Source organism: Mus musculus, chromosome 9 (assembly GCF_000001635.26).
Source record: "Mus musculus strain C57BL/6J chromosome 9, GRCm38.p6 C57BL/6J".
Lineage (NCBI taxonomy): Eukaryota > Metazoa > Chordata > Mammalia > Rodentia > Muridae > Mus > Mus musculus.
This window is the reverse complement of record NC_000075.6, coordinates 101962185-101980115: the sequence shown is the minus strand read 5'-3', so window position 1 is coordinate 101980115 and position 17931 is coordinate 101962185. Positions and strand designations below refer to the sequence as shown.

Below are 17931 nucleotides of genomic sequence, written 5' to 3'. Positions count from 1 at the left end.
AGGGAGACCATAGGGAGGATGTAGTCTTGTAGGTATACAGAGAGGCTTGCTGTCAGGGAGGACACAGAGAAGAGACACTCTGAGTGACCACTGAGGTGGACAAATCAGCTTAGATGGAGCAAGAACAGAGAGACAGTGCTGCTGCTGGAAAACGTTTTGTTTGTTTGTTTGTTTGTTTTGTTTTTCTTGTAGGTTGGTCTAGACAATCAGGCTAGCCTAGAGATGAAACAACTGTAATAAAGATATTTTCTCCCAAGAGACAAATGGGATCCTGAGCAGGTTTTGTATAGGATGGTATTCAGAGAATGGAGTATGAAGGGAGGGGAAGAACGAGTAAGCCTTCTGAAGCCTAGAGACAAGCTATTGGGGCTTTGTCTAGCTCTGGGAAGAGGACCCGAGAGTGCTGATGCTGGGATAAAGGGTGGGGTGGGAGATGCCATCTAAACAACTAAGGCAGTGTGGCATATGCATCTATTATGATGTTGAAGGACTGGAGTTGGTGGGGGCAGTTGGCATAGAGGTTGGGCCCAGAAATGAAGACCATCAAGTACCAAAGAAGCAGAGTAAGGCTTCTTGGTACCTAGGGTGTGGCAGTGTTGGTTATCTGAGAGAAGAGGTCACTAGAGTAGAATCTGGAAGCTATGAGACAGACACATCACAGTAACTTTAACGTATCTTCTAAAGTTCTTTAGGATGTTGAACAAAGGAATAAAAATTAACTACTATAGAGCCAAGTGTAACACCACTCAAGAAGATTAATATGTCATTAATCCATAGTTGTTTTATGTCAGTCTTTCCTCATGAGGCTCAAAGTTATATTAGAGGGACAGAACCCATGTTCTTTCACTAACCTCGGACTTGACCTAGTATCTGGCATTTTGTTGTACAACTAAATGTTTCTCATATGTGCCAATGACAGCTGATGACAGTTTTGGAGGAAAACACATGGCCAGGGTAGAATTTTTGAGAGCGAAACAATTTGAGAGAGTGAAGAGAGAGACTAGAGAGGTGGAATATGGTAGGTGCATATTGGACATTCTGAAGATGGTTCACTGGATGAGGGAAAGTCAACCTGTCACCTTCCCCTCGTGGACAACGGGGTTAGCTGACATCTCTGTGGAGGAGGCATTACACCCCTCTGGCCTTCAGTGAGACTATCAGCTTGTGGTGACCATAGGTGTGACTTAGTAGGAGTCACATCATTGGTTAGTTTCATATCACTGGTTAGTTTTAATCAGTAGGACTTACCTAGAGAATCAAGCAGGGCTGCCATATACATTCTTAACAGAATGGAAAACACTCAGTTTGCAACCTGTGCAACCATACAATAGGCTGAGAAGATGGCGGTTAAGTGCATGAAATTGTAGGCAGGAGCGTCATTAGAGGTGATATCCAGGTGAAAGCATGCCGATGTATTTTAGTGAATAAACGCCCATTGCTAGCAGCTACCAATATAGCCCTTCCACCATGCCAAGAAGGCTGATTGTGGGGAAGGGTGTGCTGGGTAAGAGAATGGGTGCTCTGTTTAGATGAATGTGTGCTCACTGTGTGGGGTTGTTATCTTTGGATGAATTCCTGTAGAGAAAGGTTCCCTGCTAACCTGACACTTTCAGCATCAATGAGCATGACGATGGGATGGGCAACATTGGGGATGTAGGAAGGCTTCTGGTATAGGAGCCCAAGGAAATGTCTCCAGGAACTACAATTAAAGTGTGCAGCACACTCTGAGCATGCACAGTGTGCCTGGCGCTACCCTGTGCACTTCACAGGTGCTGTGCATTTAATCCTTGTACTAGCTCATGTGTCAGAGATGATGTTTGCGTGTGTATGGGCTTTCCAGACTGGCGAGGAAATCAACATGCAGAGGATGGCTTGTTGTGGGCTGTGCTGCCCTTGAGTTAATGATGCAGCTACAATTTAAACTCAGATGTAGCTGATCCAGAGCTGGTAAATGAAACCCCTGCACCCGCTGCTGCCACCACTTTCACTTCGGTGGAGAAAAGCAGCTAAATACAGTCATTGCTTCTGATGGTAAACTCTGCCTAGCAGTTGGAATATGCAGGCCCTTTCTGCTGGGATTTATAATACTGCCTTCCAATTCATTATCCCTTAGGGTAGTGCTATGAAGACTGTCTGATGATCCCTGGAAAAAGCATGTCCTTCATAGGACACACACATCCCATCTCTGTTCTCATTCTACGTATGCCCTAAGAAGGACAATAGGGGCCAAACATTTTTTATTTATATTTATGTATGTTTAATTATGTTACAAAATTATATAGATGTATGTATAACATATGTAACTCATGCATGAATACATATATAAACACAGAACTACATACATGATACAGAAGCACGTTGTTATCTAACAACCACAAAGAATTACAGGAGTAATTCTTTTTTTTTTTTTTTTTTGCCGTCACCATCTCATTATTACATTCTGTGAATTCTGTGACCATGAAGCCAGTCTGTCTTATACAGTATACAGCAGCCTGGGTAATGGACATCAGAGGAACTCTGCCAGAGGGATGAAAATGGCTTTGCTCAATTAGTAATGTCTGTCCTCTGTGCATGGTCAGGAGATGGTCAGATGTGAGCCTTATCACTCTTGTGTTTAGTTATAGCCTTCCTATCTTGCACAGGCTATTGTGTTGAACCTTGCTTGAAACCATTTTTTCAAACCTAGCTTAAACTTATTCTTTAAAAGTTCCATATTGAATATATGCCTGAATTAGTAACTAGGATTTCTGCTTTCCATTTTTCCCCCAAGGCAATTTGAGACTTTAAAATGCTGCTGGAAGTAGGGAGGGTGCAATTGTGGGTGTAGATTCCTGCTGCACACAGCCAATAGCTGCAGCTTGAAATACCTGCTGGCAGGCTGGCTGTTTCATTTTCAAAAATTGAAAATTCTCCCCTTCTGATTTTATATATAATAGTTGAGGTATCTGACACTGCCGAAACACTGTCTCTCTCTTGCTCATTTTGTCAAGGAAGGTAGGAAAGAGGCTTTGGCAAGGCTGCAACTTGTAAGGAATAGTTTCCCTAGCTGTCTAGGAGGACTGTCAGAAGAACCAGCTAGAAGGCGTGCGCTGACAGCCTTAAAGAAAGCACCTCCCAGAGGAGAGCCAGGCATCGGAATCACCTGGCAATGAGCTCACATCCAGATTCCAGGGTTCCTCTCACTAAGTCTCTGATCTAATAGATCTGTGAGGTCTCTGGGAATCTGCATCTTCTAATTAGGTCCAGGTACAGATGCTGGATAAGACACACAGAGAGCCACTGAGTGTCCTTGGCCTCCATGCTGGCCTGATGCAGGAGCTCGGTCTCAGATAAATAGATGCGAGGCTCTGTAAATAGGTGGGAGAGGACCCAGGTCAGTAGCAGAGATGCCAATAGAAGTCTACCCTGACTAAGATTAGGCTGGCTATACCTACTGTAGGTAAGTCTTCTCAAAAAATAACCAACCACAAACACTATCAAGCTGAACCACTTTCTATTTGCACCTTGATGTCCTGAAATAATTTTATGAAGAAATAGAAAAAGTGTGATTCTGATGTGGGGCACATGGGACAGGAAAGTCTTGAAGATTTCAGATCTTCACACAGCAAGGCTCCATGGAGTTCTGTTCTAACGGCAGGAAAAGTAGCTGAAAGCCGAACAAGGGATGAATGCATTGTGTCACTTAGTTTACTCACTTGGGCTTGCTGGTTTTTTGAGACCAAGTCTCATTGTACAGTCCAGTCTGGTCACAACCTATGTTTCTCTGTCTTCTGCATGCCACAACACCCAGGCAAATGCAGTTTTTGAAATTAGTACATGAATCAAAAGTTAAAGACTATATGCACACAGCTCTCTCTTAGATTGTAAACAACACAAGCCCTGGTTTTTCTTGTTATTAATAAATAATGGCATAAGACTGTGGATTTCCACATCCCTGAGGCTATGGAGATGCTAAATGGCCAGACACCCAGATTTTACCATGCTAGGCTTTGATAGAGAGACCCTCTATGCCAGAGTTTCTGGCAACTTCCCATGGCCTCTGGCACTTGTGAATCAGGTATCAGTAGGTCTTGCAAAGCTACAGAGACCCATGTGTCGTTCCCCCCCCCCTTGCCCCCTTTCTTGACATTAAACTCCCCCAAACACTCTCTCTTCCCTTTGTGTTTTACTCACTACCCACATGTATCCTTAACTGTCTGACATCTAGAGAGCCCTCTCTCAACTCCCAGGGAGGAAGGGAAGGCAGCTTTCTACTTTCTGGTCTCTAGTGATGAGCATGAGTACTGGAGACACCAAGCCACTGTCCACTGCTTTCAGGCTGGAGTGGGCTTGAAGCTCCCTCCTCCACATGCCTCATTGTACTTAGGGGGACACCTAATTGTGGGGTACCTCTGAAGGTGGCCTTGATACTGAGTGAGTTATTTTGCAGTTGGTGTTTTGAAAGCCTCCTGGCTCAGAAACTAGTAAGTCCCTCTCCTCCCTTTCCCTCTCTCCTCCCTCCTCCCCTCCTCCCCTCCCCTCTCCTCTTCCCCTCCCTCCCTCCCTTTCTCCCTCTCCTTTCTCGTTCTCCCTCTCCCTCTCTCAAACTGGAAAGGAAAGGACCTAATTTCTCAGAGTCCCCATTATTTATGCCACAGAAGAATAGATTTCTGAGCACGGAAGTCACCAGCGACAACACCCTCCTCTCCTTACCAAGCAGAGCACACTTTTATTTTCTGACTCTCAGAGACTTAGATGAGACCCCGCAGAAGATATAATCTGAAGCTTCAGTCTTAGAGGCACTGATTTGTGGAGCAGTTAGCCATAAAGATCAAACGGTGAAGTGACGCTTGTCAATCAGAGAAGTAATCTTGTCTACCATGTCCTAGGGGAGACAGCTTCTCAATACCGTGCTTTCTTGCACCCCCCCCTCCGTTTCCTCTTTCTCTCCACACATACCAACACACCAAAAAAGACTACACTCTGTTCCCGGCTGTGTGCACTGTGAGGACAGCATATGTGCAAGCTCAAAGGAGTCAAATACATTCCCAGAGTTCGGGGCTTCGGAGTTCAGTGGTCTGTGTGCAGGAATCTGGGGGTTAAAGCACAATTCTCAGCCTTGGCCGCACTGTAGGAGCTCCTGGGCAGCTAGGACCGAGACAGTAGTTAAACAGAGCCCCATATTCAGAGAGGTTCCCACTTCAGTTTTATGCTCTCTTGTCACCATCTTGGAATCCTTTATAATTTTTGAGCAAGGAGTCCTATATTTTCATTTTCTGCCAGGCACTAGAATTATATAGCCAATCCTGTAGGCAGCTATTAAATATAGAAATTCCCAGGCTGCTCCCAGACCACTTATTCAGAATCTTAAAATGAACCCCAAACCTTTGTACTCTAATTGCAGGGCCAGCTAACATAGAACAGAATTTCTGAACTGGGGTGTTGATGTGTATGTTTGGGGGCACATTAGGTTTATCTAGTGTATTTTTCCAAATTACATACACACAGACTGATAAATATTCTGATTCTGCCTTGCTCCCAGGCAAGAGTCTTGGATGAATGGTATCCACTTGTGGAATTATTCTGAGATAAGTGTCAGTACTTGCTTGTAATACTAGTACTGAGGAGGCCAAGGCAGGAGGATTGCTGCAAGCTCAAGGATGCCCTGGGCTACAGACCATGTCTCAGACATGAAGACAGGGAGGGGATTTCAAGAGAGAGGAAAGGAAGGAAGACAGAAAGAAACTCTACTTCCAAATGCTTACCCAAATGCAGACTTGCTAGGATAGTCACTACACAGGACAGAACTGCTTGAAGCAGTAGGGTGGACTAGCCAGGGTGGTCTCTGAATGGTTACTTTTTATCCAGTGGCAAATAGTAACAAATGAAGTGGGTGTGGCCAGAGCACTGACTGACATTCAGCTCTCTGGTTTGGGAACATGCTTTTGGTGTCTCCTGGCTAATTTACTTATTAGCAAAATGGATTTTTTTATTTGCAGGAAGGTCATGGTGGTTTGACAGAATGAAGCATGCCGTAGTAGACAGCCAATAGAGAAATATTTGTGAACTATCTCCACCCAGAAGAAATAGTTGTATGTCCTTCTCCTAAACTCTCAACTCTATCTTTCTCCTAAAGGAAATTAGAACTCATTGTGGCAACAAGAGGAAATACTAACCAATATTATTCAATTAGCATATTTATTGAACATATCATTTGTATTCATAGTTACTAAATAGTAGGTTATCAGAAGGATGGATTCTATTATATATGCATGTTATACCTGTGTGTGTGTGTATGTATATGTATAGAGACACATACAGTTGTACATACATGCACACGTATATGTATATGTATATGTATATGTATATGTATATGTATATGTATATGTATATGTATATGTAGATAGATAGACACATATATGTGGCAGGTTTTGTTTAGTACTTGACTTTAAATTTTTAGCATTTCAACTACACAAGCTATGCTTATTATAGCAACTCAACATAAAATTAACTAAACTCAGTTAACTAATCTCTCCTCCCATGTCTCATCTCCATCCTTCTCTTAGAACCATTTTAAAAAAGTAAGTTGATGTTAAAAATACATTTGATATGTATGTTTCATCATTTCCCTTTTTATTGACATGCGTACATATGGGCATACACAGCAAGTGATGTTCTGTGATGTGTTTCCCTTCTCGCCCTCACTTACTATACATGAACATCTTTCAGTCAACACGAATCACTCATTTGTTGCTTTTAATATTTCTAGGCCTTCCCTGAGATGGACATGAGGTTTTCCCAGAATTCCTTGACATGGGCATTCAGTATGCATCTACTGCTGTGGCAAGCATCCTTATGTGTGGGTGGGGGTGTACACATGTGTATGTGTGGGTTGTCTGTTCACTTTTATGTATGCGTCTGGAGATCAGAGATTGAGGCTGAGTATCTTTATTGACTGTTGTCCCTTACATTTTGAGACAGGGTCTTGGCAAACCTGTAGCTCACCAATTCAACAAGAGTAGGTGGCCAGGGAATCCTCCTGTCTCCACATCCCCAGCACTTCTGCAGGCATGTGCCACCATAGCATTTTTTCTTATGTCTGTGCTGGTGATCTGAACTAAGACCCTCAAGTTTGAGCCACCTCCTAGGCACTTCAGCAGCTAAGCCATGCTGTCAACCCCCATGAGCATTCCTTTATGTACAACTTTATGTGTCAGAACTTTGGCTTCTTTTGGGTGACACAGTGTCAGGGTCTCAACACTTTATGACCTGAATGTGGGCAAGGCAGAGTCCAAACAGATAACAATACATATGGCACACTGACTTTCATTGGCATGCCAGCCACGCACCAGGTACCCAGCAGGTGTGCAAGCTCCAAACACGAGAGAGCCTCAGTCTGACCTCAAGCAATTCACCAAAGCAGCGTTATGATTCAATGTCAAAGCCAACGCTACAAATGATAGCTCTCTGAGCATTAGGCTGGGATGAAATCTTCTTAATGGTGCTTAAGGCCAGCCTCTCCTCCAGCCCCACGTTCTGCCTCTGCCATGTTCAGTAGAATTCAGAGTGGTTTTGCATAAAAGTCCTTCTGCATAGCTCTCTTCCGGTGGTTTTCTGTAGCAGAAAGCAACAGGAAGTCCAGGCTGAAGCACCGGAAGCAGTCTTCCCGATGTGGCCGGTGGTCTATCTGATTGTTCGCAGTCTGCTCTATCATTTTCTTTTAGAAGCTTAAGGTGAAAAAAAAACAAAACAAAACAAAAGTTTGCCCAGCAGAAGCCCCTGTTTCTCATGACAGGCCTCTGACATGCATTTCAGTGAAGCCCTTGTGGGGAGACACTTAACTACCTCCCATGAAAAAACTAGAAGCAACAAAACCAGGAGACATCATCAAATAACTTTTGAAAGCCCATTAAGCAGGACTCAACAGACTTTTTCTCTTTTAGACAGCTATGAAATGGTGTCATCAAAATTGTTTTTACTCATAGTGATTTTACTGCAAAAAAAAAAAAAAAAAAAAAAAAAGATGTTGAAATCCTGCTGTACACCCGCGGAGATGTTCAGCCTGTGCCGGCTTGGAGGAATGTGCTACTGTTCAGCTGCCAGGCTTCAGCTGCAGCAGCCCCTGCATCTGAGTCCAGTCTCCTGCAGGTGGCCCCCAGCCAGTGGCTGAACCCGGCAGGAGACTAAGGGCTAGCTATTTTGAGAACAGGAACTCTTTATTCCCCGCAAGGCTGCCTGAGAGTTTGTCAGGTCGGCTTGGGATAAGTTTGCTGTGATCTGGGGCTCTCCATCCCAATCCTGCTTCCTTCCCCTTTTATCTTTCAGGGATAAACCTGTTCCTTTCCTAACTTTTCAGGATCTGCTTTCCAGAGGACAGACTAGCTACTGATAGGTTCACGTTAATGTGGGAGCACCAACTAAAGTACCACATAGCCTCCATCCCCAAGATACTTGTGCGCGCGCGCGCACACACACACACACACACACACACACACACACACACACACAATTAAGGGCAGAACAAAACCCAAACTTGGATATGTTCTAAAATTACACTTCAACTACTCGAACTATTTCTAAGGACGGACATGAGGAATTCGCTTTAGTGTTCCTTCTGTGTTTCCTGTGAACTGATTACAGCCTAGACATCACAGTTGCGTAGAACGAATCCAATTTCCATCTCTTCACTCAAATCACCAGCCTACCTTGAGCACCATTGCTCTTGATAAGATGCCTCCCCTTGTGGTCCCACGGATTGGGAAGGAATGAGCAGCCTAATTGCATGCTTGCCATTTCAGGGGAGTTCGGCGAGGTGTACAAGGGCCGTTTGAAGCTGCCAGGCAAGAGGGAAATCTATGTGGCCATCAAGACCCTGAAGGCTGGGTACTCAGAGAAACAGCGTCGGGATTTTCTGAGCGAGGCGAGCATCATGGGCCAGTTTGACCATCCCAACATCATTCGCCTGGAGGGTGTCGTCACCAAGAGCCGGCCTGTCATGATCATTACGGAGTTCATGGAGAACGGCGCTTTAGACTCTTTCCTCCGGGTAAGAGCCACAGGGTTGTGGGGTGTCAATACTGCTGGATGGAGGGGAAAGGTCATGGGGAGAAGGGTCCTGTGGGGATAATCTGCCTTCGGGACTGGCTGGTCACATGTGGGCAGGCTTTAACCTTGGCAAGGTTAGCAGAGGTTTGTTCTTAATAGGAAAGAACAACTTTGTACTGGGTAACCAATCAGGATGCTTCATCCCCGAGAGAGGCCAATCCTCGATCATCCCTCTCTCAGCCGTCATTAGCTGCCTATAGCTTTCAGTGTAGGGGTGGAACTCCCTCCCTGCCACCATGAGACATTCCCTCTTCCTTGTTAGCGCATCTCCTGATATTGTTGGGGTTTGCTTTGTGTCTTATTTATGCAGCCATTTCTAAGAGAAGCAGTTTCACGGCAGATTTCCTGGTATTCAGGCTCATATACTCTTTGTGTCCATCAGTTCTTCCACTATGTTCTCTGAGCCAAAGATCCAAGAGCTTGAGAAAGAGTGAGGAATGCAGGGAGGGGTGATATACTTATATTGTAACTAAAGCATATTGAAGATTTTTAAATATACTTTAAAAAAGAGAGGAACAAAGCATTGCCTGATGTCTCCTCAGAGCAAGGATGGTACGGGGAGGGCCACAGTAAATGATTAAGGTTGAATAAGATGGTGGAAGCAAAGAATGGTCCCAGATATCTCCATGAATTACTAAGACTGAGGAGATGGTCTGTGGCCATTGCTGTCTTTCACCAGCATAGCCAACCTCCAGCCCCATTCTCTTCAGTTGGCCGGTCAGAAAGAAAACAGGTTGCCATCTTCTAGAAAATTCCTGCACCTCCTACCATCTAAAGAGGCATCTGAAAGACTCCCACAGGCACCAAGAAATCTTTCCTGGATCTATGCAGAACGGTGACTGACAGTCCAACCTGCAGCAGCCGTGTATGTAACTGGATGCATTCTAGTTGAGAGATTAGAAATGGTCCCTGTCAGAACTCATGCTCATGAGGCTGTGTTTGCAACAGAGCCACTTTCTTACGGGAGATCACAGATGCATATGGAGAATGGATGGTAGCCCAACCTAGACTGGGAGTCACACCTGACCAAGAGTCTCAGGGAGGGAGACATCTAGTGATTCTGAGAGCAGAGGGAACAGCATCAAAGAATGGCCATCGCCTTTTGAATGAGGACTTTCGGCAAGCAGGCTACGCAAGTCCCTACATACAGTCAACAGCTATGGTTACTGATCAAAGAACCATCCACTAATACTGAAACATTAATTGGTTGACTGCTCTGGCAAAGCATACACTGAATACTGGGCCTAGGCAATAGAAGAAACGCAGCTCTAATGCTTTATAACTAATCACCCTGAGAGCCACTGTCTTGGTAGACACAGGAAAGCGAGGCATACACTGTGCTTTCCCAGAGGCAAGCATTGATGATCAGAGACCTTGTGAAGGCAATGAAGGTATCTAGAAGGCAAGCATCACCTGGGCTATCCTCAAGACCCTGTCTGGACTCATGTCCTCTGTGCTGCTTGATTCTTCCCCAGAGAAAGTCACCACATGGTTGGAAGAATGTAATCAGAGTCTGTCCCCAGGTCACCTGTAGGGCAGGGTGATACATCCTCCAGGAGACTATGAAAATCAAAGTCCCATCCTGTGACTCCTCCCAGACAGAGCATTTTCCACCTGGGGTCCAGGACACATAGACTTGGGGTTTGTTCATGATAATGAGGCTGTATGTATGTACAGTGGGAGGAACCTTAGGGGCAAGAGAGGAACACAGAAAAACAGAGGTGGGGGCACAGCCAGAAAGGGTGGCAAGAGCAGGCAGAGCCAAGAGCAGCAGGGAAACGAAGCGTTTCTGACTGCTTGCACCTCGTGAAGGCAGGTAATCTATAAATCTAATTTCAGTCTTACTACTGAACCCTGGAGCATAGCAACATTAATTGATGTATCTGCTGCCTGATAAAATTGAAAAAATAGGTCATCAGTTCAGTTCTACAGGGTCCATCTTCTGGGAAGGAGGATAATTTTAGGACCACCATTCAAGCAAGAAAGGAAAAGAGTTAGTTCTTAAACCGTACAACTGTTCCCTTTCCAACAGTCCTGGACTTAGCAGCTTTGAGAGGGCTCTCTATTCACTCTGGCCTTGGGTCAGGGCCTCAGAGTTCTGCATCTCCTTTCATCTGCTCTCCATTCCTGTCTTTGAAGGACTTGGAATTCCTGTCTTCTGGAAGGATTGGAAATACCCAGGAGGTAGTTCCTTGTTGCTAATTGTTTCAAATGGAAGAGCTTTGCATTGCCCAGTTGATTATTGAATATTTTCTTCTTGGTCCCAAGATCTAATGGCACCCAACCGGTGGCTCTCCTATAAGGTTCAAAACCATTCCTGAAGCTCAGATCCATGTATGGTCAAAAGCTCCTCGTGGTCACCGTTGGTTCACTCATCGATGGTCATTTCTGTAAGACTCTTGGAAGTCACTGATTGGTGTCAAATGGGGCAGTTCTCATCAGGGGAGCTCCTCCATGGATCTAAGCTAGAAGGAAGCAGCTAGGTAAAGAATATCAAATTGGAAGTCCTGAGACTGAGCCCCTACCTTGGCTCCAGCTATGAGTCACCCTGTGGCCTGGAGTTAACTCAATTTTCCAATCTATAAACTAAAGGCATCGAGCTGGATGGGCTTGAAAGTTCTCTTTTAGTTAAAAAAAAGATCTATGATTCATTCTCTTCAAACAAATCAAATAAGGGTTTCATTTCCTGAAGTGGATTTGTCAATGAAAGTGGAAATACCTAAATCCTCCCTGTCTGATGTGAGAGCCGCCAAGTGGCTCCATGCATTTGCTGGAAAGCAATTTCAGTAGAAAGCACTTGAGAAGGAGAAGAAAGTTTTAAATCACTCCATCCAGGTCTGCATCTCTTAGCTGTACCATGTTTTTTCCCCCATGGGGGCACGGCATGAAGCCCAGTTGCTTCTCAAAGTTGCCGAGAGAAACCAGGTGGTGGTCGCTCTGTTTTGCTTATTTTCTATGCTGGTGTCCTTATCTCTGCAATTACAAAGCCCGTGGACAGCCATCCTATTTAATTTAAGGGATAATGCTTGTCTCTCAAAACAATTTTCCAGGGCCCATGAGATGGCTCAGTGGGTAAAGGAGCTTGTCCCCAGCCTGACCACTTGAGTTCAAGTCCCAGAAACCACATAGTAGAGAGAATCAAGATGTTCTTTGACCTCCATACAGGCACCATATGAGTGGATTGAGCAAGAAGCAGTTGAACACATCGGGGGAAATGTAGCATGTTTATATCTTTAGGTTTTCATCAAGATAGTAAATTAAGAGTCAGGACCCTTCCTATAGAGATATGCTTACCCTGCAGCGAGCTCCTAAGGAAACTTGCCCATTGCAGAGTCAGCATATTCCAGAGGACGAGGCACAGGACAGGAGTTCAAAGACCAGATAACAGCAGCATCATTAGTCACAGGTGGCTTTTCTCCCTGTGACGCTTATGCAGCCCTCTCTTCCACACACCACCGAAGGCAGCCATTACCGGAGGATCAGAGATGGAATGTCAGCAGAGAAGTAATTTGCCACTCCGGATTTAGACTTGTGTTATAACTCAAAGCCACACAGAGTGATTTAAGGCGGATCACGTAGACCCTCTGGACTTTCTTTATCTTCACTGTGAAAACAATACAATATTGTCTGCCTTTTCTTCTGCCCAGGGACAGTTTGAAGGCTCTGATTATATTCCGGGAAGTATTATTTTTCCATTTGAAAGTCAAGTAATTGAAGACACTGGTATTTGTGAACTGATTCCAATTTCAAGTGTCTGTCATTAAGTCTCCTTCATTCACTAATACCAGTTGGTAGGCAGCTGGGTTCCTCTACCCTAGTGACCCATTCTACATTGAACTCAGAACACCCATTGGACTGGGCTTTCCAAGAGCAATGGCCAGAGAGTGTCTTTCACACATTCAGAAAAACACCAGGAATCTAGAACTGGACCCCAGATTCCCTCAACCGGAGCATTTGAGGTCCATAGAGGAGGTGACTGGGAGGAAGGGACAGCCTGGCTCTTGGGTACCATGATCACTGATGACATCAGGGCAGCACAAAGCCCCAAATGAAGACTTCTAACCTTTGATCACGTTGAACCTCCACAGAGTCCAGGAAGGGAGGACACTGGGCTCTTAAGATTTAGCTATGGGGATCACCACTCTGTAGGCTAAATCACGTGATCAGGCCAATGAACAGCAGAGACTGGGTCCAGTCTGCATCTATTTGGATCCAGACACCAAATGTTTAGCCACTTCTGGCCTCTGTTCACCCCAGAAGCTATAGCGATACCTGGTCTAAATTTTAAACAAAACCAGGAATAAATACTGCAGCAAACTTTAGCAAAACTTCAGACATCACTCTATATGCTTGCCCACACCTTTCTCATTGTGGGTAAGCACACTGTTCCTCTCCAGGGTGAGTGAGGGCTTTAGTGGGATACCAATTTTTCATTATAATGTCACCTACACATATGAAGAAGAAATAAGAAAAATAGCATTTGAATAAAATCCAGCCTGTGTGACTTGAAGCTGGGGCACAGCTTCAGAATCTATAGAAGTTGCCTGGGGACATTCTGAATCTATAGAAGTTGCCTGGGGACATTTTGAATCTATAGAAGTTTCATGGGGACATTCTGAAGGACAGATCTCCCAGCAAAGTGCTCGGGGAAAGGGCTGGGTACTCCTGCGGGACTGGCTGGCTTCGGTAGAAGGTGCTGATGGAAGTTCCCTCCGGAGGAGGATTTGAATCATCCCTGGGACATTCATCCTTCACAGATGGACAAATCTGTCAGTCTTTCCACAAACCAACGTGGCACTTTTGTTTTCGATCCTTAGAAGAAAATGCCACATACAAAGCATTCCTGGCGGTTAGGAAGTGAGTCAAGGGCAGCCCAGCCCACGGGGCGTGTCCTACTTTGCTTCTCCGTTGCTGTGCTAACACATTGACCAAAAGCAACTTATGGAGGAAGGGTTTGTTTTATTTCAAATATCACAGTCCTTCATAGAGGGAATTCAGTCAGGAACGGAAGCAGGAGCAGAAGCAGGGACCCGGCTTCTTGGCTTGCTCCCCGTGGCTTTCTCAGCATTCTTTCTTCTCCTACCCAGGACCACCTGTCCAGTGGGGACACAACCCACAGTGGACTGGGCCCTGCCCACATTAATCATTGATCAAGAAAAGACTCACAATCATGCCCACAGATCAATATGATGGAGGCAATGAATCAGTTGAGATTCCCTCTTGGGTCTAGGTTTGTATCAAGCTGACAACACCAGTTCATACTCCTCCATGGAATCACTGGTTACTGATGGATTCTAGAGAAGGGACAGCCCTTGTAGCACACGCAAAAATGGCGTAGCCATCCATGTTGAAAGGAGATAAGAGATGTGGGTGTGTTATGCAATCTCTCCAGTAGATGTTCAATAAAATGTGGGCTCCTCACACTGCTTATGCTTTCTGTATTTCTCACATGAACTTCTAAGGCAGAGAATGTGGCTTGCCCGTACCTGTGTTCAACAGTAACTAGACTAGACCTCACTTTTCTTCCAGTTGCAACATTTCCATGTACAGGGTAGGCTCTGATTAATATAGAATAAAACTCACTACCCTTTGGGGAAGCACTAAGACTGAACTATATGGTAAGGAAATTTCTTGGCAGCATGGCTCAGGGCCCACCTATTTAACCACTGTCTGCAGAGGCAAGATGCTGAGGTTGTATGTAGCAAAAAGAAGGCACATTTTATTTGATGAAAATCTATCTAATGGGAAAGACATCTGTGCTTGGAACTGAGTCCACCAGTGATGGGAGAAAGCAACAATGTAGCCTGGCACGGTGAGGGTCATTAGCAGGGTTCCAGGTACCAGACCCAGATTGTGAGCTTTAGTCCCCCACTGACCCCAGTGAGGTGAACATGGTTACCCAAAGCAAAGCTTGACAGCTCAGAAAATACAAAGATGCCTGAGAGTTTGGGAAATAGCAAGATATGCTGGTCATTCAACTATTTGTGCTTTTTAAGGTGTTGAGCCCCCCCTTCTATTCTCTCTTAAAGTTTTCATCACTTAAAATATTATGGGGGACCTCTAGAGATGGGGGTTCTTGTGCTCAAAGAGTTAGAGTCAAATGACAGTCAGAAGGTTGTGCTATACACACAGCCACAAAGTTCAAAGTTGTGATGTACAAGGTAATATGGTAACACATTTGAAAACAGTGTTCTGAGAATGCTAATTACATTGGAGGGAGGGGGTCATAAGGACATCATCTCTGAGGAAGGGGATTTAAGTAGAAAGCACGGGACACATAAGGATGGGCTTAGAAAGAAAGGAACAGAAGAAATGGTACTTAAGAAATTCTGGGGCAAGTTGGACTTACCTCGGTAAGAACATAGAGTGCTCGAGTCCCTGTGGCTTTGTTTGTGACTCTAGAGCCTTAGGCAAGGCAGTAGCTGGTCCTTAGGGTCTCCTGAGCTGTACTGAGGAGTTGGGAGATTTCCCTTAATGCAACTGGAAGCTATTAAAGAGTTTAAGCCAGGGAGTGACATGGCCTGATTTATGTGTTGAAGAGATGGCCCTGGCTGCCATGGAGAGAATGGATTGTAGGGGTGCAGGTGCAGGAGGCTGTTACAGGTGATGGATGGCGATGACTTGTTTGGAATGGTGGCAGTGGAAAGGGAAAGGAGTGGACGGCTTTGAGATGTAATTTGGAGATGAAATCGACAGGGCTTGGCAAGGAGAGAGCAGAGCATTCAAGGGAAGAGATGAGGAGGAGGGAGGAGTGGGAAGAAGCAACCGAGAGCTGGATGCTGGGTGCTGACAGAGGGCTGACAAGCCGTCGGCCATGCTGTCTAGGCTCACGATTAGCCACTGAAGCCCATCTTGATCCTGATCTCCTCTTTGTCTTATCACAGCAAAATGATGGACAGTTCACCGTGATCCAGCTTGTGGGGATGCTGAGGGGCATCGCTGCTGGCATGAAGTACCTATCTGAGATGAATTATGTGCACCGGGACCTGGCTGCTAGAAACATTCTGGTCAACAGCAACCTGGTGTGCAAAGTTTCTGACTTTGGTCTCTCTCGCTACCTCCAGGATGACACCTCAGACCCCACCTACACCAGCTCCTTGGTGAGTCCTTAGTCTACTCAGGGAAATCATGGCATGAATCAGTGATGGCTGACCTTTGGGACCTGTAGCTGAGCTTTTTTCTCTGCTTAGGGCGCCAGGTACTGCGCACCCCATCCTTCCAGTAGGAATAACAGCAGTCAGTGTCCAGGTAAAGATTGGACCCCAGCTCATCAGAAGGAGCTGCTGTCTACTTGGAAGCCACTGTGCTCCGTAGCCAGTGGCAAGAGCAGTTTGGGACAGATGAATATGGAGAATCCAAATGGAAAGAGTAACAGCAGCAATGTCTTTCAAAAAGGAAGGAGGTTTCCGGTCGCCAGTTAAACTGAGCATGGCGTCATCAGAATCCAGTTCGGTTTCCTATCTTGCTTCCAGGGGCCTTTAAGTACCAGTTCCATTCTAAGTCCTGATCTTCTCTCAGCCTCCCCCTCCACATCCTGAGCAGCTCTAATCTCTATCCCACTGCTTCCTTCACACAATCCCTCTTGGAACCATAATACATTCAAAATAGACTTCCGGCTTTCCTCTCCAGTGTAGCCGCCCCATCTCACCATCTCCATAGCTGGCACCATTTAACTAGAGACTAAAATAGAAGAGCCACCATTGATTTCTCCCTGTGCCTCAACATCCCATCCTGATCCTTGGAGACTCCTAAGAAACCTATCCCCACTCTTCCTCCACTGTCCCTGACCTTATAAGGCTGCATTCTCTTTGGCCTAGACTGCTATAGTGGTTGTCTAGCTAGCATCTTTGTTTTCCACTTACATTCATGACTCAACAATATCTTTTACTGCCTCTCTATCTACTTTAAACTTCCAAAAAAATGAAATGGACAGATTCACATAAAACAGAGAAGCAATAACACAAAATATTTAGTGAATGGCGACTCCCCCATGGTAGAGTCTGTAAACTTTTCTGTTAAAGAGTCATCTGACTAGTATTTTAGGCTTTGTTGGCGAAGAGGCAAAGTGGAGAATTATGTAAAGAATGATGTAACCAGTTGCAGTGTGACCCTTTGAAAAGCGATAGACATTGTTGTGAGCTCCAGGGCTACAAAGAGAGACCAGCTGGATCTGCCACTTGGGCCAGAGTGTCCAGCCACTGCCTGGAAGCATCCTTGTTAAATTAGATGTGGTTCCTTTCACGTTTCTCTTTGACCACACCATGCTCATTTCTCTGAGTTCCTGTGCTCCCCATGGAATTTTATTTTTTATTTCCAGATTGGCTTTCCAATGCTTATTGAATATTCATACTCTCCTGGGAGTGCGTCTGACACGTAGCATCCTCAGCAGCACTGGAGGTCAACAATCTTTGAAATTATGCTAATTCAATAGCAAAATATGGGCACCTTGTGTTATCTCAATTTGCATTTTTATATAATTGCCAGATCTTATCTTTCTCTCTTCCATTGTATCTTTTCCCGATTTCCCCCCCATTGCGTAACTGGTCGGTATTTATGTTGGGAATGTTAGCTCCTATTGTATATGATTCAGTTAGGTGCCCACCTGTTGTAGATACAACTGATGCAATGTCACTTGGCTTGTGACGTCATTGAGGTTTAGTCAAAAATGTCTATTGTTTCTTCTACATCTTCCTGGGATTCTGATTTGCCTTTAAAGTTCTCCTCACGCAAAGTTATGAAGTGTTTCTCAGAGTCTTAAGTACTACTGCATTACGTTGATGTTTGTCCTATATGTAAAGACTGAACACATCTGAAATTACTTTCCCACAGTTTATTTCAGAAAAACTT

At 45.0% G+C, this 17931-nt stretch overlaps 1 protein-coding gene across 2 annotated transcripts in view; it reads left to right on the top strand.

Moving 5' to 3' along the window:
• Positions 1-17931, top strand: part of Ephb1 (Eph receptor B1) — a 432566-nt gene that overhangs the window by 374578 nt on the left and 40057 nt on the right. For both annotated transcript variants that reach the window (NM_001168296.1, NM_173447.3), the window contains 2 exons: positions 8778-9025; positions 15969-16184. In NM_001168296.1, the coding sequence (NP_001161768.1) occupies positions 8778-9025; positions 15969-16184 (464 nt within the window). The remainder of the gene's footprint in view (positions 1-8777; positions 9026-15968; positions 16185-17931) is intronic.